This window comes from Carassius carassius, chromosome 2 (assembly GCF_963082965.1).
Source record: "Carassius carassius chromosome 2, fCarCar2.1, whole genome shotgun sequence".
NCBI classification, from domain to species: Eukaryota; Metazoa; Chordata; class Actinopteri; order Cypriniformes; family Cyprinidae; genus Carassius; species Carassius carassius.
Genome location: NC_081756.1, coordinates 23,468,870 through 23,492,474, shown reverse-complemented (window position 1 = coordinate 23,492,474; position 23,605 = coordinate 23,468,870). Strand labels below are relative to the sequence as shown.

General features: G+C 37.3%; 1 protein-coding gene across 1 annotated transcript; it reads left to right on the top strand.

Moving 5' to 3' along the window:
* The first annotated feature begins 4,132 nt into the window (after positions 1-4,132).
* LOC132106729 (HEAT repeat-containing protein 3-like) lies at positions 4,133-22,544 on the top strand. Its single transcript, XM_059512692.1, has 15 exons — positions 4,133-4,380; positions 5,933-6,105; positions 6,636-6,723; positions 7,386-7,489; positions 7,910-8,019; positions 8,536-8,676; positions 9,002-9,294; positions 10,063-10,153; positions 10,331-10,485; positions 12,563-12,645; positions 12,724-12,860; positions 15,433-15,521; positions 15,617-15,760; positions 18,646-18,822; positions 22,230-22,544. The coding sequence occupies exons 1-15, from the start codon at positions 4,249-4,251 to the stop codon at positions 22,341-22,343; spliced, it is 2,031 nt and encodes a 676-aa protein (XP_059368675.1). The 5' UTR covers positions 4,133-4,248; the 3' UTR covers positions 22,344-22,544.
* The last annotated feature ends 1,061 nt before the right edge of the window (positions 22,545-23,605 follow it).

The window sequence follows — 23,605 nt, the reverse complement described above, 5'->3', positions numbered from 1 at the left end:
GCCTGCAGGGCAACAGCTGATGGATAAAGATCACACGAAACATTATAACAATTATACCTCATCTGCTCATTTGGCCGCTCTTTCTCCCTCTCTTTATTACATGGAAAATAAATACAATAATTCTCTTTTATACTTTTAATTTGTCTGTAGGAAGAAAATGGTAATTGTTCTTGTTGTTCCTCAGTCTTACCCAGTGGAGGAGGGCTTGGGGTGGATGGGGGGGGGGGGGGGGGGGGGTTATGTCCATATATTGTAATTACATTTCATTATGTGGTTTCTCTGACATCAGAGATAAACATCACCCACTTTTTTTGACCTAAAGAGCTTCCCTTCTCCATTTTTTATAGCATCAGTCGGTTTATTCATTCTTCTGCCTTTCTCATGCTCTATCTTGGATGGAAATGCTCTATTGTAGCATTTTACGGCAGCATGGGAATAACTCTGTGTTCTGACTCTGTTATAGTGCTTATGTGGGTGAAGATGATGTTTAAGTATAAGAGGTTACTGTCTCGTAAGGCAGTGGACTGATGAGCTTGTCATGAGGTATAAACACACAGCCATGTCCTCTATAAGAATTCACGGCAATTTTTCTCTCAATTCAAAACTCAGAACAGGAGCATTGAAGATAGATAAATATTTAAATGAAATATTAATAAATAAAAAGTGAAACTTAGGCATAAAATATGTTGTTGTTGTCGTTGTTTTGCATTAGATGTATACAGAAAAGAATTTAGTCACACTGAAGGCATCAAGGGCTATTTGACCAAGAAGGAGAGTGATGGGGTGCTGCGCCAGATGACCTGGCCTCCACAGTCACCGGACCTGAACCCAATCGAGTTGGTTTAGGGGCGAGCTGGACCGCAGACAGAAGGCAAAAGGGCCAACAAGTGCTAAGCATCTCTCGGGGAACTCCTTCAAGACTGTTGGAAGACCATTTCAGGTGACTACCTCTTGAAGCTCATCAAGAGAATGCCAAGAGTGTGCAAAGCAGTAATCAAAGCAAAAGGTGGCTACTTTGAACAACCTACAATATGACATATTTTCAGTTGTTTCACACTTTTTTGTTATGTATATAATTCCACATGTGTTAATTCATAGTTTTGATGCCTTCAGTGTGAATCTACAATTTTCAGTCATGAAAATAAAGAAAACTTTTTGAATGAGAAGGTGTGTCCAAACTTTTGGTCTGTACTGTATATTGAACTGAACTACTATATACAGAACTGAACTTTTGAATATTTAGTAGTGAAATCAGTTGAAATGGACTCCTTGAGCAGACGGGTAAACAAGAAATCACACGAAGTCGAGAGTTTTTGTATGGGTTCCTCTCTTCATTTTGCTCGGAGAGATTGTGAACATCCGTTAGAAAAAGCAGAAATAATCTTCTGCTGTCTTGTGCTTACTGTTCTCACATGGTGAGGATTTGTAGATACCATCTAACACACAACAAACAAATCTCTGCAAGAGATTCAAATGTCTTCTGGAATTTAGATTCTAACATTCAAATAAATTTAAAAAAGTCCAAGAATCTTCAGCAATATGGAAATTTACATTAACTTTGTGTTGAAATAGCTTGTGTTTTAATGTTGGGTGAACAATGGTAAGCCATATAACTAAATGTGCTTGCTGGAGGAATGTGTGTTATTTTAGTTTTTTCTCTGAAGAAAAACTATGCACATCGATCATTCACCTCAAAATGGCCAAATGGCCAATGCCTATCCGACAGAACAGCCTCTCACAACGGTCCAGCTTTCATTTAGCTCAGGCGCTGAAGGATATTTCACCCAGCAGATGTGTTTCGTCATTATGCTGCACTGTTTATCCACACAAACTCGATCTGACACAAAAAAAAAACCGAGAGAGAAATTTGGGACGAGGCTGTTTTAGAAACATAGACCAACACTTCCATCTAGTGGCGAGATGGACGAATTTGCGTTCATCTTTCTGTTCTTTGAGGGGCTCTTGAGGTTCTTCTGTAAGTATGGTGTTTACGTAATCTTTGACTTGGTTGAATAAAATAAACATATTTAAGAACATATAAACTTTAAGACAGGGGTGTCAAACTCAGTTCCTGGAGGGTCGGACTCCTGAAGAGTTTTGTTCCAACCCTGCTCCAACACCAACACACAAACCAGTTTTCAAATAAGCCTGAAGGACTTGATTAGTTGGACCAGGTGTTAAATCCAGTGTTAAATCCAAACTCTGCAGGGCTCTGGCCCTCCAGGAATTGAGTTTGACACCCCTGCTTTAGGATGTGTAGGTGTGTATGTTAGATAAAGAGTTTATGTGTTTATGGGTTCCTCTGTCCTTTGTAGATAGAGAGACATTATCAGTGAAATAATGCAAGGACAGCAGACGCTGTGCCTAGAGGAAACCTGTTGGAACAAGAATTAACCTTTACACACTGTGTTTTCTTTTTTTCTTTTTCAGTTTATTCGATGTAGACAGAAAGACAGAGATAAATGTGTGTGCACTTTTTACAATTTGAGTATTTTTTTTACTAAAATTGTTTCAGACACATAATGTTGAAATCCTCTCTGATCTGCTGGCTGTATATGTGATTTTGAAACATGCTGAATTGGGATTAATCATGGGTCCTCTCAGGATAGTTGTTGGGGAGGGTTGCCACGCGCTGACTTGCAGTAGGGGATTTGGAAAGGAAGACCTAGGGTCTCTAGCTCTCATTCAACACACTGCACAGGGTTAGGACAGGTCAAACAAGCTCTACAGCCAAAACGAGCTCTATTGAGAAAGAAAGAATGAAAGAAAGAAAGGAAGAAACTGAAATTTAAATAAAATTGTTAAAACTGAGACCATCTGAAGGCTTTTAAAATGTCTGTGGGAGATATAGATGCTATTTTCTTTATCTAAGCTAAACTACTTGTTTGCTTACAGTAGCCTACCGTTAAAAAGTATTGGGCCATTGGATTTTTCTTTCTTTCTAAGGACTTAATTCTTTTATTTAGCAGGGATGCATTAAAGACAGTAAATACATTTCAAATAAATGCCATTCTTTTGAACTTTCTATTCATCAAAGAATCCTGAGAGAGAATCACGATTTCCATAAAAATGACTAATCGTACGAAATGTTTCTTTCTTAAGTCTGGATGGATGTCCTGTACAGAGCGCATTCAGGGTCTTTTTAGAGATATCAAATGCTTGGAAGTTTGATCATAAACACTCCCTCTTCTTGGTCTTTAAATATGACTGATATTGACAGAATGATGCAATTTATCACTCTTAGGGAAATGTGATAATGTTTTGCAATTATCATTTAAATCTGGCTCATTTTCAAATTGTCTGTCGTAAATAACCATCTCAGAAAAATGTCAGGAATATGACTTTTAGTTACAAAACGGCATGATTTTCATACATGTCTTCTGTAGAGGACACAAAGACAAACATCATGTTAATCAGGAACTTTGGGGAGAGACAAGAAGTCAATAGGTACAGAAATTATAGAGCAATATTCCTGTGAAATATGATATATTCTCATCAAAATCTTGCCAAGTTATTATTTCCATTATTAGCCTACTCTTCTTTTTATATTATGGTTTGCCCCAAGAACATATTAATATGCAAATTAGTTGCAATGTATAGTAATAACTTCCTCAAACAACATAACATAAAATATGAATATAATATATATTTTATTGTTTTTACATTTTTTTCTCAATTTCTTCATTTGTTACTTATGCTGTAACCAATGTAAACACATAATTTTTTTTATAAATAAATAAATAAAAACTCCTTAAACTCTTCATTCTGGTTCTCAGGAGAAAAAGATGAAACTCCCAGAGGATGCAGAAGAGGGAGTACAGACAGATCTCAAACTCCACATGGGAAGATTCACTCTTAATGCTGTTAAAGATTAGACATGGGCTTTCCTGAAGGCGTTTATCTGTAACAGGATCCAATACGCTTGGTTTTGATTTAAGCATTATTCTGTGGTGGAACGTCAGATAGAGAAAACAGATGACTGGATGCTGACCATCTGACATCCAATATATCTCACGCGGATTAATACGATTTCTATCACACCCGTGTTCAAATGTGCAGTGCGTTATTGGACCCACAGGGTGGCGCTCCCATTTTTTCGACAACACTTTTCTTACGACTGTCTCTAACGACGATTTACGGCAGCGGAAAATATGTCCACATGGTCGCTCGTGTTGTGAGCTGGCCGGAGTCGTAAAACAGATTGAAATCGATATTTAACTTCAGTTGTAGTCCAAACACATTAACAACATGGGAAAGACTAAAAACAATAAATTCAAACGGCCGTCATTTTCTCCCGATGGTCTTCCAGCAGCTGCTGTTAAACAGACTGTTGAAGAATCAGAAGACGAAGACTCTCCGGCGGCGGAGCTGCTCCAGAAAGTAGGCTTGCACTGCTGTGACAACTCGTCAGTCTTGCTGTATACTATGTTTTATTAATCTGAATATTGTACTTGCTGAGATAAAAACAATATTAGCGTAACAGTTAAATATGCCGTGTGTACTGACGGACTGTGTGAGGTCTTTGACTGATGAAGAAATGAAGAATGATGAATGATTTTGGCATGATGAAGAAATGAAGCGAGTCAGCAAACCTTGACGGCTGAACGGACTGATGCAGCTGTCAAGCAAGCGATATCTTCAACCTTTACATCCAGTCTTTCTTAAATTCCTAAGGGGGGTTCAAATAGGGCTGTGTCAGTGTATGTTGAGCTGATCCTTTTTGATTTTCGTTTAGTGTGTTTAAAGGGAGCACATGATAGTTAATGGGTCCAACATAAATATGTACATGCATTTCATGATGTGGTGCATCATTGGAAATAATCACATTGATTCTAAAATAAACTGCTTTCCAAAAAAAAGGTGGTCTCTTGGCTCAATTTGCCCCCAGTGATGGGTAAGTTGAGCCATATATGGAGTTTAACTGTGCCATTAATTATGCTGAAGTACACCTTCTCTTCAAAAGAAGAGAAATTCAATAAAAATGACTTTACGATATCTATGTGTGAGCCTTGTGATGGACTGGCCATCCATCCAGGGTTTTTCTCTACCTGTGGTTTAAGATGCTGGGTTAGATTCCAGCTCCACACAACCCTAAGGACAAAAAAGTTTGGATAATAGAATGGATGGAAGGATGACTCCTGAACATTCGTAATTAAACGTAATAAAGATTATTATTTACAAATTTCTGGACAAAATACAGTTCAAATTGAAGAATTGAAAAAAGAAAGAAAAAAAAAATGACTTCAGTTGACCTTACAGAACTGGGCTAATAGTACTCTACATCCCACTTATAAATGTTGCACAATTTCATAAACGTTCAATGGCCAACTTTCATAAACAAGGCCTATACATATCAAAATCAAGTTAAACACAAAGAACATAACCAAAAATGTTTGGTCTAAAATGAGTAAGATATCATGTAGAATTACAGTAAAATTATACTTTATAATCATAGGAAGGGGTGAGCCACTGGCTCAACTTAACCCAGGACTGTTGGCTCAAATTACAACCCTTGGACCATTTTTAACAAAATTCGGTCATCCAGCAGTTCAGAGCTAACCTTATAGACTCATATTATAACGTCTTATAGAGCAAACACATTTGCGGTGTGTTTTCAGATTTGTCTGTAATTGTTCAGACACAAGAAGCATGAGTCCTTGAACATACAAAAATCACTTTGAACTGTAAAAAAAGAAAAGAAGAAGTTTTTTTTACCCTAAATGTAGTTACAAATGTATTAACATGGGCCCTTCTCCATCATAGATGGAGTAAAAAGGTTAACTCTTCAAATATGTGTGGTCATATCACCAATTTTGTTTAAGGTTGTCTAGATATAAGGGGTGGCTCAACTTCCCCACGGGGTCAAATCACCCTGCTCTCCCACCTATATGTCTATTTGCAGGTGACTCTCCTTCTCTATGTGTGTGTTTAGCTGCAGAGTCCATCAGCTGATGTGCGCGACTATGCGTGTGCCAGTATCTCTCGTGTTGTACAGCAGAGTCAGATGATTCCAGGATTCCTCCAGAGAGATGCAGTCAGGAAAATCGGACCTTTACTGCTGGATCGCAGCCTGGTGGTCAGAGAGACTGCTGCTGGAGCACTCAGGTACACACACACGTTTGTTTTTGTGAAAAGTGGGGACATCCCATAGGCGTAATGGTTTTTATACTGTACAAACTATATTCTATGGCCCTTCACTAACCCTACACCTAACCCTAACTAACCCTCACAGGAAACTTGTCCTCATAATGTCCTCATAAGTCACCCTCTCCTTGTAATACCTGTGTCATACCCATGTCATTATACAGACTTGTGTCCTGATATGTCACAAAAACAAGAGCACACACACACACACACACACACAAGGTGACACTGACATACTTAACTTTAACTGTGAACTGTAGTACACATCCAGCCATCAATGAAATGAAAGACACAGAAACTCATCATGCAGACTGTGCATTTATTGCATAGAAATGCTAAGCGGCAATTATAAAATGTTAATGTTATTATTTCCCTCCACTGTAGTTTGTCTAATGAACAGCTTGGTGTATTACATGCTTGCTCTCATTATTACACCTGCTACAAGACTGCTCAGCTTCGGGGGTTTATTTTCTTCTGTGTCTGTGCTACAGGAATCTTAGTGCCTGCGGAGGCCCTGAAGTGTGTGAGGACATGGTGAGACAGGATGTGCTGACCCCTCTGTCTGCTCTCCTGAGGGAGGTACGAATGCTGGATCAGTTCAATTTAAAGAGCTTTTTGGCATGACAGTCTTTAACTTAAAACAGAAAAAACATAAGTTCAACACATAATAATTAATTAATAATTAAATTCAGAATGTACAAATATATAATCCACTTTCCTGTAATGCAGCCAGCCTGTAGCTTTAAAGTTTGTGTTTTTTATCTCAGCTGAGAGCTCATGCTGTGATGTATCAATCTTTTATTGGTCTTAATTAGTATTAATCGATAGAAATTTTAAATGTGAAACTTTTTCGTACGAGCTTGCGTTTCCGGACTCCAGCATTTGTATGCGTATGCATGGAAGTCAAAAGTATGACCACCCCTTAAAACATTATTATTCTTTTTTTATTGCATTGATGAAGGATATTTTCGTCAGTCCACTTAATTCATTAACCATGTAGAGATATTTTGTTACTTTGCAAGGCTATATTTTTTTCGATAATGAAATTAGCATGGCCGTACTTCTTATTCACTTGCACGATAGTCTTAAAAATTAACATGAAAAAGATTTTGGATCTTGATCCTGGCTTAATAAAATAAATAAATTATATGATATGCTAATTTTGCCATATGGCCCACTCCTAGAGAGAAGAGAGAAAAAGCTCTTTTTGACAGTCTCTCTTGTGTGTGTTTGTTGATCAGTGCTGTACTGGCTTTGACATGAGCTCGTCTCCTACTATGAAAGGACAGAAACATACGGCGGAAGACGTCGCCAATGAGGCTGTAAATTTACTTTGGAACCTCTGGTAAGATTGAGCTTAAACTGACTTCATGGTCCTTGAGAGACCCAATCACCAGTGAGCAGTCAAGACAGATTGATTGACATTTACATTTAACAAGTGTATTAACAAATGTTACAAATGCCCACTTGACAGCACATCATCATGCTTTATGTACTAGTCACTAGTTTGCAGGCTGAAGATTAGGCCAAAATATGAGATCGGTTGTTTAATCAGTTAGCATATTAAAAGCAAAGTCATTAAGTAAAAACCTCCTGGCATATACATACAATAAAAACATGTATATGCCTGGTGGTTTTTAAAATACCATCACTAAATGGTTTACTTAATGACAGTCAAAACAGTCAAAATGCCAGTAATGTTCAATAAGATGACATGGTTGGAGTCTTGTATAATCTGTGTGTTTCTTCTTTTGTGGACGTGTAGTGAGAGCAGTAGCACAGCTGTTTCAGTGTTTAACAAGGCTGGACTTCTAGATGTTCTTCTACATTGTCTACAGAGACACCCTCAGAATATGGAGCTGGCAATATCAGCAGGTGACTACAGTTATAGACAAACAACACATAATTACACTACCAATCAAAAGTTAGGGATCAGTAAGTGTTAAAGACATTTGCACATTTGTAATGTTACAAAGGATTTCAGTTTCAAGTAAATATTGTTCTTTTGAACTTTCTATTAATCAAAGATTCCTTAAATCATGTCATGGTTTCCACAAAAATCATACTAGAATGATTTCTGAATGATCATGTGACACTGAAGACTGGAGTAATGATGCTGAAAATTCAGCTTTACCCTCACTGGAGTAAGCTACATTTTACAGGCTTTCAAATAGAAAACACTTATTTTCGATTTTTTTTTTAATGATATTTTGTGGCATGACCTTTTTTGTATTTTGTATTTTTAATCCAATAAATGCAGCCTTGGTGAGTATAAGAGACTTTTTTTCAAATACATTCTTACTATCCCCATGCTTTTAAACAGTATTGTATAATACCCCAAACTCAAATAGTTGTTGTGTGTGTGTGTGTGTGTGTGTGTGTTTTGTGTAGCCTACTGCTTGCACACAGTAACAGAAGAGAACGAAGAGCTGGTGCGCAGTGTGAATGCAGCAATGTTTGGAGTGTTGGAAAACATCCTGTCCTCCACACACACGAGTATGGAATACACTCTCCTGCGAACGCTGGCTGCAGGTAAAAGTACACATGACACTGGATGTGAAATAAATACATTTACTACATCAACAATATGCAACATGCTACTATACATACATACATATATATATATATATATATATATATATATATATATATATATATATATATATATATATATATATATAGCTAATTGAACCTTGTCGTTATATTTCTAATAGTTGATATAGTGCTAATAACCAGCGAGTTAATTTATAATTAATACAGTTATGTTGCTTTGTGAATGTGTGGAAGTGGTTGAATGAATAGTTGAAATAAAGCTAAAGACTGTTTCGTGTGGTTAATAGTTGTTCATCTTTTTCAGGCTCCTTACTGAATCTGAAGAGCGGTTTGTCTTCAGCACAGCAGTCTCAGACTCTGACTGCGCTGGCCACCACTCTCTCACACAGCCTCAGTCTGGACACAGGAGAACTCATCCCAGAGCTGTGGCGGGCTGAATCTGCCCGTCTGGCCACACAGTCAGATCATTCAGATGCACGGCCCGCAGGTCACGAGGCCGAAGAGATGGAGGAGGACATGAAAGATGAGAAGATGAATGGAAGAAAGCCTAATGATCGAATGTCAAAAACAAACGATGACGTCTCAGATCTGTTGCCAGTATGTTATATGCTATTATTTTAAGTGGAATAAAACTAGGATAAAGTTTGCACATTTCGGAACATTTCAAATTTGTCAATATTTATGTTAAAAGCATTGAAAATAAAATTTGTGTGACTTACTCACTCTTACGTCCTTCCAGAAGAAAGTCTGGTTTGGAGCAACATGAGGGTGATTGAATGATGACAGTTTATTTTGTGGTGAATTATCTAAAAACATTAACTACAAAATATGAGCCACTTATATTATTATGATAGGTTAGTGTGCCTATGGAGATCATAGATGCGTTCTTAAAGACTATTTCCTCTATGTTCCTTGACGTAAAGGCTATAGCATACCTCTTGCACTCTTTCTGCACTCTCTCTTTCCCCTTCACACCATGTCAACTCAAATGATGGCACATCTGTCCCTCAGAGCCAGATGGTTCTCACTCTCTCTAAACAGAGTGACTTTCCCCACTTACACTTGAGTGTGCAGGGCTGCTGTTACCACTCCAGCTCCTGTCTAACCTACCCATAGGTGTCCTGAATGTCCTCCTCTTTGAAAGTTCAGAGAGAGATTTGAGCCACATATTTGTAGCCCAGTTTACATCATGAAGCAATGCAAACCATGTTTAAAATCTCCATGTTGTGAATGCTCTTAATGATTTAATTCTCTATTTCAGCTTTATCAAATCGGTATTCATTCAAACTATCTCTATACAGTATGTGTATAAATAACCCAAACAATTACTTGTGTGGTTTTGTTGTATGTGTCTGTGTTTTTCAGAGAGACAGACTGGAGTTGCGAGAGGCCAAAGCACTGCTGTCAGCACAGCAGACGTCGCTGGAAATCATCGGCAACATGTGCTGCTCCGATGGTGAGTGTGTGTTTATATGCGAGCAGGGACGACAAGAATATTATAGGCAATCCTCAGGATTTTTCTGCTAATGTGCGAAATGAATAGAGGAATGAGTTCTATGTTTGTGTCAGATTAGACGAGACAGATAATATGATGGGATATTGACTGTGTGTGTGTGTGTGTGTTTGTCTGTAGATCCCTCAGATGATGAGTGGGAGGAGATGTCCAGCAGCGATGAGAGCGAGATGTGTGCTGATGGGATGTCAGACACTAATTCCAGCTTGTTCTCTCCTCTCTGTCTGTCTGCTGAACTTCACACAATCCTGCTCAACCACAGCATACCTCAAAAGGTAACACACATTATTACACTGTCAGCAATACTTACAATGCCACAGTTTTTATTTTATTCTGATGTTACTGACCCTTCTGGCTCAGTGAGATCACAGCTCTCACATACTGTACTCCAGGCCACTTTGGGATATTAAAACCTCCTAAAATGGTAAAACCACCAAATGGGAGTGTGATGGGCATATTCTGGCATCTAAATGAGGACACTGGTTAGGCGTTGTGAAGGATTTGTCTTGTGTTTGCAGGCACAGAGAAGGGAAATTAATGTAGTCCATGACAAAAATGTGCTTGTTGGTAAAATAATCAACAAATTTGCAGATTATTGTTCAGAAAACTGGATCAAAGTTTTGATTTTGTTTTGGGGGTGTAAAAGAACATGCTCTCATGCTTAGTGGTTTGAAAAACGCATGATTTTTCACATAATTAACATTATTAAAATACCTTTCTCCCCAGCCTGGCACAAACGGCTCGATTAGTTCCGGGTTTGATGACGGCCCACCTTCCGAAAAATGAAATGTGATGTGATTGGTTAGCTGTCCCATTGTGTTGTGATTGGTGAACAGTTTGAGATTAGAATTAGCATTTCGTTAATTTCTGTACCAAGAGGTCACTCTGTGACTTTTTTGATCTTCTACTGTTCTCACGGTTTCACGTGACGTGAATTCCCAGTTCAGAGTAAAGGCAAACGTGAACTTTGCTACAAAGCGAAATGCGGAATATCTTCGCATGGGCGTGCGTTTCCGCTCTGACGCATTCGCATGAGCATGATTGGAAGTCAATGGAACATAGGTTTTGTGTGACCGCGGCTCCCATAGAACTGAAAGACCTGGCTCCCATAGTCACCAGATTTAATTTAGGGGTGACTAACAATCCCGCTCTAGAAGATCATAAGATGTGTTAAAGGCATTCTTTTTGCCTAATATACTCAATACATACTCCCATATTGTTCGTATAATAATGCTGGGCAGTATACCTGTTCATGCTGAATACCAGTGTTTATTTTTCTTATGATATGTATTTTCAAAATACTGCAATACCTGTGTCGTTTTAATAATGTTCAGAATGCATTTGAGAGGGGTCTCTTTTCACTGTTGCACTGAGGCGAGGACACAGCTGTATGTGTCACTAAGTGTGAAAGTTCAGACACTGATGCTGTAGAACGTGATGACATCTCGTCCACAATATCCCCTGACCACCACACATATCCACCGGCTGCTGCCATCAGCTCCCGCGCCTCTCACACACGATTGTGACTTCAGCGCTAGAATTAACAACCCTCAGACGCTTTTAGAAGCGTTTTTCTATAGAATATATATACTGACAAACCTAGCAACTTTTTTAGATAAACCTTAGCTATGATTCAGTTAGATGTCGCCAGTGCTGCCCCGTGAGCGCGAGGTCCAGCTTTCTGTGTCTGTTCTTTTTGTTTGTTGTTTTTTGTTTGTTTGTTACTCAGACGGAGGCAGTGCGCTGCATGAGACAAAAAGTAATATAGCCAAAACCACCACATAGCCACCCAAGATGCATCTACTGTACATGCATGTTCATTTTATCTGACGATGTTGTGATTATAAATGAGAGTGACTCCTGGTTAACATGTATATAATGGGTCGTGTTTCGTCACTATTTAGAGTAGAATTTTCTACAATATTCACTCATGACAGTAAAATAGGGCATTCTAAGTGAATATACAGCAGTAGCCTATTTCCTCTCTCAATCAATAGAAAATTTGGTTTACATCCGATCATGTGTGGAAAAAAGAAACTATAATTTTGAAAAAGAATGATATTAATTTTTGGTCATACCACCCACCACTGTCGTATAACATACTGTACCTGTGTCATAAGGGGCTAGTTCTAGGAACTTAGTTCTAGGATTAGCCAGCAGGGTGGTTCCTAGAGAGCCAACTTCTCTCACAGTTCCTAGAACTGAAACCGTTCCTAGTTTCTGCCATGCGAACACACCAAAAAGCGGGTATTTCCACCAGTACTTCTAGGAACTATGAAAGGTTCCTCAGGTGTGAAAGCCCCTTTTGTGAAGTGTGTATACTGTTTCACTTCCCTGATTGATTTCTTTCAGGTCCTGAAGAAGGCTGAGTTCCCCAGTGCTGCTGCCCTTGAGCTCTGTAGCAAGTACCCTACTTGGAAATGCCTTTTGAAAAAGTAAAAAACATTCATGATGTTTGTAGTGTTCATACAAATCTGTGAAAACCCAATTCATATACTCTCTGTTTCTTCTAGGATGCACCGGGTGCAGTGTCGGGCACTCACATGTCTCCATAATATCCTTTCTTCTGTGGATACAGAATCTCTTGGAGGTGCTTCAGGGTTACAGGTTGTGGCTCAGCACCTCTCCTCATTGGTTTTCAGCTCAGCAGGTAGACGTCTCACTATAACGTAGGGCTGGGCAATTTAACCTTTTATTTATTTTTTTCCTAATTTGGGCTTCCAGCAATTGTGAACACAATATAATCGAGATAAAATGCTTCCTGTGCCACATTCCTTTTTGCAGTGATGCTTCCATTTGTCTTGTGTTACAAATCCAGCACACTTTTTTCACTTACATCGGCAGGCATTTTGACATGTAAAAATATACATAAAAAATATCGAATTTAATATAAAAAATTATACAAATAAATTGTACCAAAATAAGTTAAATCATATATTTTGTAGTGCACTATGGAAGAACAATGCAACATAATTGTTCTTAAATTATCTGAAATTTTATTTATAGGTTTTATTTTAAGTGTGTGTGTGTGCAAAAGTCTTAGGCCAGTAGTATTTTCACCAAAAAAAAAAAAAAAAAAACCTTTTACAGTTTTTCTCAGTCACTTTGGTACATTTCTCAGATCAGAATTGAAATTCTCAAAACTACCTGTTCAATTCTCACATCATTGTGTCACTTGTGCACATCAAAAAAGCAGTTTCTCATTTCTTTGAACAAATTGCAAATGCTTTGGTACATCCATGCAAATGGTTATGTACAATTCTCTGTTGTTTCCTACATTATCATTTGCTAATGTCATGTTGCTCAAAATGTATTATATAGTTTTCTGTGCAATAGTCTTACCCCCAAAACATCGGGTCTTTAGTTCATCGTATAAGTCATTAAATGCAAAATGGTTAATCTAGTTGTCATAAACTGCCAAGCACACTTTTTTTTTTTTTTTTTTTTTTACACATTATTATTAGACTTTTTGACAATTTGGCATGAATTGTGCAAGTGAATATTTACTAATGAGGAGAATGTAGATGATAAACCAATGATAAACCATTTCTCTGAAATAGCTCAAAGGTTCATCTCATGAATCTTCAGTTGGAAAGCTTATACTGTATAGACAGAGGACAACACAAGAGTTACACATTCTGACAATGGACTTATTTTCATCTTTGTGCCCATATTTCTTTTTCCTTTTCTATATCACAATGACATTGTAAAGGTTTTTTTTTTTGGCCAGACCACTAGTAAAAGTGTAACCGGGAATTCTATCCAGTCTCTTTCAATCAATACCCCACATACAGTAATGTGTAAATTTGTACTTTTGAAATGGATATATGGCATATATAAGCATATTGCATACTGTTCAATACAGTAACTGTCATCCAAAATGCTGCCATAGTTTACATCAGAACATCCCTCCAGAATACACTGTTATATTGACAACATGATTAAGCAATTTGACTGTCTTATCCGTAAACTATGACACAAGGACTTGTCATTCGATGGCACTGACATGTTCATTGACACAGATATTTATTTTTGAGAGATGAACTAAGGATTTTGAGCAAGAGATTGGCTTTTGCAGGTAATCCATTGTGTTTTGCTATTTGTACGAGTTGTTTTGAGAAATGCACTTACTGATTTGAAAATTGTGAGTTTGATTCGAGAAATGTACCAAAGCGACTGAGAAAAACTGTAAATCAGTTATTTCTATATTTTTCTTTAGTTAGTCGGTAGGAAATATCAGTTTACTTTACCAAACACTCCTTTTGCCATTAATTGTAATAATCCAGTGAGATTTTTGTATGCACAAAGAGTCTCTCCACACAGAGATCTGATCTCACCATCATCAGTCCGTATGGGATTACATGATGAATCAGGAAAAAAATTTGACAGACTAAAGAACTGGAGCAGCGTCTCCAAGACACTTAAAAACTTTCCTGCAACACTACCTGAAAAACTATGCGCAAGTGTACCAAGGACAAAAGCTGTTTTAAATGCAAAGGGCGGTCAGACCAGATATTTAATTGATTTAGTTAATAAGCTAATTGCTAACTATAATCATTATTTTTTTAAAGCATGATCCTCAATTTACAGGATTTTTACACAAGTGCCTAAAGCTTTTCACAGTATTGTAGTTTTCTTGAAGTGTCTTGGAGTCGTTGCCACAGTTCTTACAGATTTAGTCTGTCTCAGTTTCTTCATATAATCCCAGACGGACTGATGATGGTGAGATCAGATCTCTGTGTGGAGAGACTCATTGTGCATCCGAAAATCTCACTGGATTATTACAATTAATGGCAAAAGGAATGTTTGGTAATGTAAACTGATATTTCCTACTGACACACTACAGCAAAAGACAGAAATAACTAGAAGGTTATACTAGAGGCCTAAGACTTTTCACGGTAGTGGACATATATTTCATCTATTTTTTAATATTTGTATTTGTTTTTTAGTTTCATGGAAAAAATGTAGGTAAATCCATTGATAAAAATACTTCTTATTTTTTTCATATTTGAGCAACCCTACTTTGTGACATTTTACTGAATCTGTCAGGCTTCAGTATAAGCACTTTTAATTGTTCTGTTTTTGTTGTTGTTCCTGCTGTTTTTTTTACTGTTTGTTATTGATTAGACATATAGGAGATCTTGTATTTATTGATATGTGTTTTTTCCACTTTAGGTGTACATTTATAATATTCTCTTCTACAATTGTACATTAATTTCCAGAGTCATTAAAGGATGAGGAGTTCCTGGAGGCTGTGACTAGTGCTCTTCGCTCTCTACTACAGATCATGGCTACCAAAAACATCCCTCAGGTGAGAACAACATTCTTTTATCATTTTATGCTTTAGCGATTCATTATTTTTTCTGAATTTTTAACTGTATGTGTTTTATATGTTGTACTCTGTAGTGTATGACTCCTCACCAGCTAATGATTTTTTGTGAGGCTGCCACCAGCTGTGAGCTGGTCAGCGTGAGAGTTAATGCGCTGGCCATTCTCGGGATCACAGGAAGCTCTCTTTCCAAAGAGAAAAACACAGCAGACACTCTACAGGTAATACTAACTGCGGTAGAAATATTAGAATCATATTAGCCATATTTATAGTGCCATTATTATGCCTACAAGAAATATCCACCTTATTTTTCAACATGGAAGCTAGATGTTTTCTGTGAATGTAAAATGCTCACGGTTCATTAACCGCTGTAGTGAAATAGCAAGAAGAAGAATAAATTACTGTAATTGGTAAAACTGTTTGCACTACAAACCACTGTGCTCATAATTAAGAAAATACATGAAAATAACATGGTTCAGCAAACCAGTTTGCAATATCAAGCAGCAAAATGCGCTGTTTTGTTCTGCTAATAATAACTGGAAGTGAATGACACTGGAAACCTTGCACATAAAATTTACAAATCGCCCACTCTTACATGAACAATAAGGTGGAAAACATTCAGAACTTTTTTACCCTATTTTACATTATAGAGAATGGACAAAATATTCAATATTCCTTTTATAATGTTAGACCTAATTAAACCTTTTAATTGTTTATTTAATTTGTTATTCTTTTTGTTTTTGCATTTATTATTAGATCATTTTTAGATTTTTATTAAAGCTTCAGTCCATAACTTTTTTTGTGTTCAAAATGTAAAAAATTCTGTAATAAGCGAGTACACCATGAAATTATTTTCCAAAAAGGGAAACGTATAACAAGGGTATACGTATAACAAGTATTTATATTCTGACTATTTAGACTGTAGACTATCCCGGTACCTGCTTGATTCACCATAGACTTAAACAGCTCCGGCTACATTGTTCTTCCACAAGTTGCATGCAGTTCTGTTTATTTACCACTAGAGCACCAAAAGTTATGTACTTCAGCTTTAAAAAAAAAAAAAAAAATATATATATATATATTTATATATATATATATATATATATATATATATGTAATCTTGCCTATTACTCTGCTACATACTCAAAGGTATGTACTTATTCTTCACAAAAAGAGTACATATTTTTAGGGCATAGTATAAGTGGGCAAATTGGGACACAGCCATCAAATGGTTGACAACTGCCGGGTGTGTAGCCTGTCGCAAAATGCAGCGAAAAGTCCAATACGAAGGAAATAGTTTAAGGTGCGTACTGCACTTTAAGAATGTGACAAAAATAGGAATACTCCATGTCTTAAAAGGGTCAAATGAATTGTTCTCTGATTGGCCAACTGACCCAGTGCATTGTGATTGGCCGAACACCACAAGCACTCGTAGGAAATGTAATGCCCCTTTCCATAATCGCGAGCTTCTAGTCACACCCCTAAAAAAAAAAAAAAAAACAATATATATATATATATATATATATATATATATATATATATATATATATATATATATATATATAAATATATATAATTTTTTTTTTCATATATAATACAGGGCTTAAAGTATTCCGGCACCGTGCCGGATCTCCGGCGTGTGGCCGTGAGGGAAAAAAAATTATATAATATTTGAGAGCCTGCGCATGCAGTTTAATATTTTCGAGCCAATTTATTTCTTATACCAATCATATGAGAGGAACGCAGCTTTAACTAACGTTTACAAGCCTATCAGAAGCAGAGAAGGGCGTGAAGGATGATTGACGCCCATGCATCAATGTCACGTTAGCGTTGTCGGAGAAAACAAAAATGGAGCGCAAGTTTATGAAGCCTGGGGATGATGTCCTAGACTCCTAGCAATAGATAAAGGACTCAAAAATAAATGGCGCTTTTTGGCAGTTGGTGCAAGAAACTGAGAGAGCCCGGGGCTTGTTTCTGAATGATTTGCTCGAGGAATTACTGTATGCCAGCAGCGGTAAGAAAGTGCTTGCTCGTTATGATTTATGTCGCGTTCCAGGCAACCCGTGTTTTCCAACCTTAAACCTGTGAAACAACAGCCAGTGTTTATGCAAGTGGTACACGTTGAAAAATAGATTTTAGGACAATGTAACGTTGCAATAAAATTAATAATCTAGCTAAATTTCCCTGCGCTCAGAAGTCAAAAGTCGTTAGTCGTGGTTTGAAATAGTGACTTGCGAGCTAAAACCTGCCTGGAAAGCAGCACCATACTCCGGTCATAGAGCTGCTGCCCGTGCACTTAAACTTACCACGACGTTGCTGGGAGTAGAGACCTGCGCTGGAGGGATTTTTCCGTCCCGCTCCCGCAAAAATATGTTATTTTCTCCCGCTCCCGTCCGCAAACAATAAAGTTTCGTCCCGCTCCCGCCCGCAAAATCCCGCGGGTAAACGTATAGCCTACAGTAGTTTTTCTTTTTTTTTTAATATTGCATATTCTGCCTGCTACTCTTATTTTTTCACTCGCTCCCCTGTTGAATATAAATTTAAAAAGAAACGGAAAATAAACAAATGTTTCGTTTTATTTGCGTTTAATTAAAAGTATGAACATGAACAAGGAACTTAGAACATATACAGTAAAAAAAAGTAAGAAATGTAAATAAAAATATATATATAGGCCTACCTATAATAATTAGGCTATATAGCCTTATAAATTATATAATAATAATAAACCTGGATTTATTTCAGTTTCAAAGGAAAAGTATCTTATGGGGCCTGAGCAATTCATTCAAACATTTAACAAAAAAATATCCTTATTCCTCAATAACAAAATAGACCAATTTTAAATATTAAGCTAAATAAATAAATAAAAATAAACCATTTTCTAAGTACTTTAAGCTCTTGTTACTGTATTTTTGTTACTATCGTCAATATTTGAATTAAGTCTGTCTGCGGAGTTAATCTCTAAATATATATATATATATATTTATATTTAGGGGTGTGACTAGATGAAGCTTGTGATTATGGAAATATATCATATATAAAACGCCTTATACATTTGTCATTAGGTTAGCTGAACAACTGACCAAAGCTATGCAATCTCTTTTTACAGTTGATTGGAAATGCATTACTGAATATTGCAATGAAGGACTCAAACTTGGTTGTGTGCGGGGAAGCGCTGGATGCCCTCTTCGATGTGTTTGCAGATGGTGAAGAAGCAGAGAAAGCTGGAAAAAACATTAACCTGCTTTCCTCTCTCAAAGCCCTTCAGCCAGGGTTTAGGGCTAAGGTTTGTTCAAAAAACAAGAAATATCACCACAGATACAAATCTCATTTCAATATCATTTATCACATTCACAGACCCGAACAATAATATTAAATCAGACACTAAAATGCCAAATCTCACTCCTCCAAATGCATGTTCAGGCTTGAGCTCAAGGCTCAAGTTTGTCTTCTCTGACATTAGCCGCGTTTCCACTGTCGGGCCAAAAGCGGGTGTGCTAGTGTGTGCCAGGGCCAGTCGCGTTTCCACTGTCACTTCCGGTGCTTGATCGTGCCTTGTCGGGGCTTCCTCAGGGCCAACGGCCAGGGTTTTTTGGCCCGACGAAAACCTTGGGCCAAAGTGGGCCAGCTGGGGCTAGAGGAGTGGTCATGAACAAAGGCGGATCATTTCAGAAAGATAACAGCTATAACACCAGCATTAAAGACTTTCTAAAATAAGTTGAGCTAAAAAATCACTCTTAGTTAGCAGCAAGTGTTTGAAATAACTTGATCTGATGTGGATTATAATCACTAAACAAGGCAGAAATATTTATAAGCGATGTAAGACTGTGCACGCTAAACATTAACGTTACCATAGTAAACATGGCAAATATGACCGCTTGGAGAAATCAGACGTCAGCTTCTTATTCTCTATCACAATCATGTATTCATTTAGTAACTTATATTATCTGTCATAAGTCTCGTCTGGAGAGTTTATCTCCACGTAGCGTATGTCATAAAAATATAATAATGGTTTTTGTTCTGGAGCTCTTATAAAAATAGAGAAAAATAGAGAAATTATCTTTCTTTCTAAATGTGACAGCCTATATTGGCTACTGTGACTACAAATAAACAGAAACAGACTTGACTGAATAAGCAGGCTTCAAATAAAAAATTTGCTTAAGCATTAAAAATAATTAAATAAAATAGAAATACATTTATTTTTGTGTGACTAATTATGAGTCCTGATAAATTAATTCATTATGATCAATGTATCACTTTTGAATTTGAATATTTAACAAAGCATGCGAACAAACGGCTGCTTTTATCGAGTTCGTTTTGTGATCACGCTAGTTCCACTGACTTATTTCTTAGTTTTCTGATAACTTCTGTTTGTTGGTGAAATGAAGGGGTTGTATGATGTTAGGGGTGGTGTTAGCGCAGTGGATAAGACTGTGGTGTGGGAGACCCGGGTTCGAATCCACTGTAAACCGCCAATGTGTCCCTGAGCAAGACTCTTAACACCTAGTTGCTCCAGAGGCGTGCGACCTCTGACATATATAGCAATTGTAAGTCGCTTTGGATAAAAGCGTCAGCTAAATGAGTAAATGTAATGTAAATGTATGACGTTGTTCCTGAGAGGCGTGTGAAGGACGGGTTTTAGTGATGCACATCGGAGCTTCAGGCCTGACTGTGGAAACACAGCGCTATTTTGGCCTCGGTGGTACTGGCCCGTTTTAAGCCCTGGCCCGACAGTGGAAAAGCGGCTACTGAGATCTGTTGCATAAGCACCGTCTCAGCCTCATAATGACTGTCCAGAAAAAGGGGCTTTGGTGGCTGATCTAAAATGTTCCACTTTAAAATCTTTAAGTACTTTTTCAACTGCTTTTATCCATTCACAGTGCAGCCACTTATGGAATGATATTGCGGACATTATTCAAAAGGCATTGCAAATTGTATTTGCAATTGCGTTTTCAATTTGTGGACGCATAAAATGTGACATAATCCAAACGCAAATGCAAATCGCGCATTACTGTTTTCATTTTCGATTAAGTGAACGCACAGTGTCTGCCAAATTTAAAATGGAAATGCAAAGTCCGTTTGCAATTGTGTTTTCCATATCTTACGAGCTATGAGCCTGTCATATTTAAATAGCAATATTAATTACCACATTTGCCTTTTCACTCTCTCTGCACTGTGCATGTAAACTGCCAAAACTCAAAAGGAATCGCAATACCTTTTGCATTTGAATTTCCAACGTCTACATGGAAACCTGTCAATCAAGTGACAGGGGTGGGGCCATTTTATTGGGCGTGTTTGCATTGGGAAGTGAAGATCGTACTAAAATGTACCATGTTTTTACTAGGGTAAATATAAGTTAACGATAGTGTTTATAATTAAGCTACAGTAGCCACAAATGTACAGTTGTCTGAGATGTTATGAAATGTTCTTTAATATCATGAACCATAAAATGTAGTCAGTGTTCTGCTATTGTTTATTTTCATAATAGGTAAACACAGGCCACAAGTTAACATGGTCACAGATCTGGTGCTGATTCAGTGTAGCTTGATAGCTCAGTGGTTAGTAACTGTCATCTCTCGTGGCATACCATCTTTTAGCGCGTGTTCGAAACCCGGGCCAACACAGGCGTTCTTTATTTTTTTGTTTATCCTACTAACTTCAGTCGCCAAACGGGCGATCATACAGTGAGGAAAATCGCAGTAGTCAAGGCGAGCTGACATGTTATCAAGTACGCTGCTGTTTGCAGAATTACCGGACCTGCGTCCTCGCAGACATCACACTCCCGAGTCGAATGCACAAAGTCTGAACTACTGAGGATGCAAGTCCGAAATCAGCGGCTGAAGTTAGTAGGATAAACAAAAAAATAAAGAACGTCTGTGTTGGCCCGGGTTTCGAACACGCGCTAAAAGATGGTATGCCATTGGAGATGACAGTCACTAACCACTCAGCTACCAAGCTACACTGAATCAACACCAGATCTGTGACCGTCTTAACTTGTGGCCTGTGTTTACCTATTATGAAAATAAACAGTAGCAGAACACTGACTACATTTTATGGTTCATTATATTAAAGAACATTTCATAACGTCTCAGACAACTGTACATTTGTGGCTACTGTGGCTTAATTATAAACACTATCGTTAACTCATATTTACCCTAGTAAAAACATGGTACATTTTAGTACGATCGTCACTTCCCAGTGCAAACACGCCCAATAAAATGGCCCCACCCCTGTCACTTGATGGACAGGTTTCCATGTAGACGTTGGAAATTCAAATGCAAAAGGTATTGCGATTCCTTTTGAGTTTTGGCAGTTAACATGCACAGTGCAGAGAGAGTGAAAAGGCAAATGTGGTAATTAATATTGCTATTTAAATATGACAGGCTCATAGCTCGTAAGATGGAAAACACAATTGCAAACGGACTTTGCATTTCCATTTTAAATTTGGCAGACACTGTGCATTCACTTAATCGAAAATGAAAACGGTAATGCGCGATTTGCATTTGCGTTTGGATTATGTCACATTTTATGCGTCCACAAATTAAAAACGCAATTGCAAATACAATTTGCAATGCCTTTTGAATAATGTCCGCATTATCATTCCATAGCCACTGCTAGATCTCTGTATTGTAGTGTGTTCTTAGGCCTTTAGATGGCAGGCTTTTCACAGTTTGGTGTTTTGTTCCCTCGCAGCTGCGAAAAGAAGGCAGAGGAAAATACAGCCCTGATCAGCTTTGTGTTCTGGATAACATAAGGATCAACCTGAAGAGATTCATCAGCTACTTGGAGAACCTGCAGAGAAAATGAGATTTCAAAGATCAGTAGTACAAATTCTCTGTAAACATCTGACCTTGTTTTATTTAGCATTTTTTTGCCAATATTCTTCTCTGGGTTTCTTTTGGTTTTATTGTAATGTGAGATTGTTTATGTGAGGAAATTAAGTTAAAAAATAATGTTTGTAAAACCAAACATATGTAAGTGCTTTAATTAAAGCATAAAATATCAGAATGGTCTTGTGTCGTATAGTATTAGGAGGATGAATCAGTAGTGTCTGTTTTAGATTTTTAACGTATACTCCATTGGCCATCATTTAAATTAAACTGAAAAGTTCAACAATGTCATCCAGTCTCATAACAGATTCCCCTTTAACCCCCTTAATATTCTGGCTTTTGAGCTTCAGGTAAGACTTGTCCTTGTCTTCGGTGAGATCATCTGTAAAATGATGAAGGATCAGTGCTCGGGGGTTATTTTATAAACACTGCAATGCTTTCCCTCTCACCCGGTCCATAGTAATGCGACAAGAACAAAACCCTTTTATGTAGCATTTTATGGCCCACAACAACAGTAGATTATCAGATGTTTATGAGTTGTATTAGATCCCTTAGAAACACATTTTTGGAGAAGGAAACATTATCTTGTAGGTGTTGTGTCATCTTAAAATAACTTCTCACCAAAAAATAATTCAAATCAGTCTTGAATGACCAATCCTCATATTGTTCCAACCTGAACCACTGACTTTATTGTGTGGAACACTAAAGGACACTGTATGTTTGACAATCTCAGTTACCTTTCACTTACATTGTTAAAAAAAATATATAGTTTTTTTTGTATATATACAGTATGTATGTGTGTATATATACACACACACACACACACACACATACATATATATAGGTTTCTGAATATTAGGTGTTTGTTCCTAGGATCTTTTGACATTCACTGAAGAAAGAAGATTAGGAACGGCACGAAATATGACTTATGTTTTATATGTCTTATAAGTAGTAGAAAAGAAACACTTGTCATAACAATAATACTGTTTTTCATATTCTATTCGCGGACTCCTATTCCCAGTAATCTTATTTCTGTCACTGCATTACAAAATAATCAAATTAGAAGATAAAACTGAGGCCCCATGAATTAGATAAACGAAATGGTACGTCTGTTTTTATATAAAGTCTGTGGTCTGAACATGACACAAACGAGAGAGTTTCATATATTACTACAAAGTATCAAACCCACTGTTGTTACGTTACGCAACAGACATTGTAACGTGCTCTCTTGCGTAACTC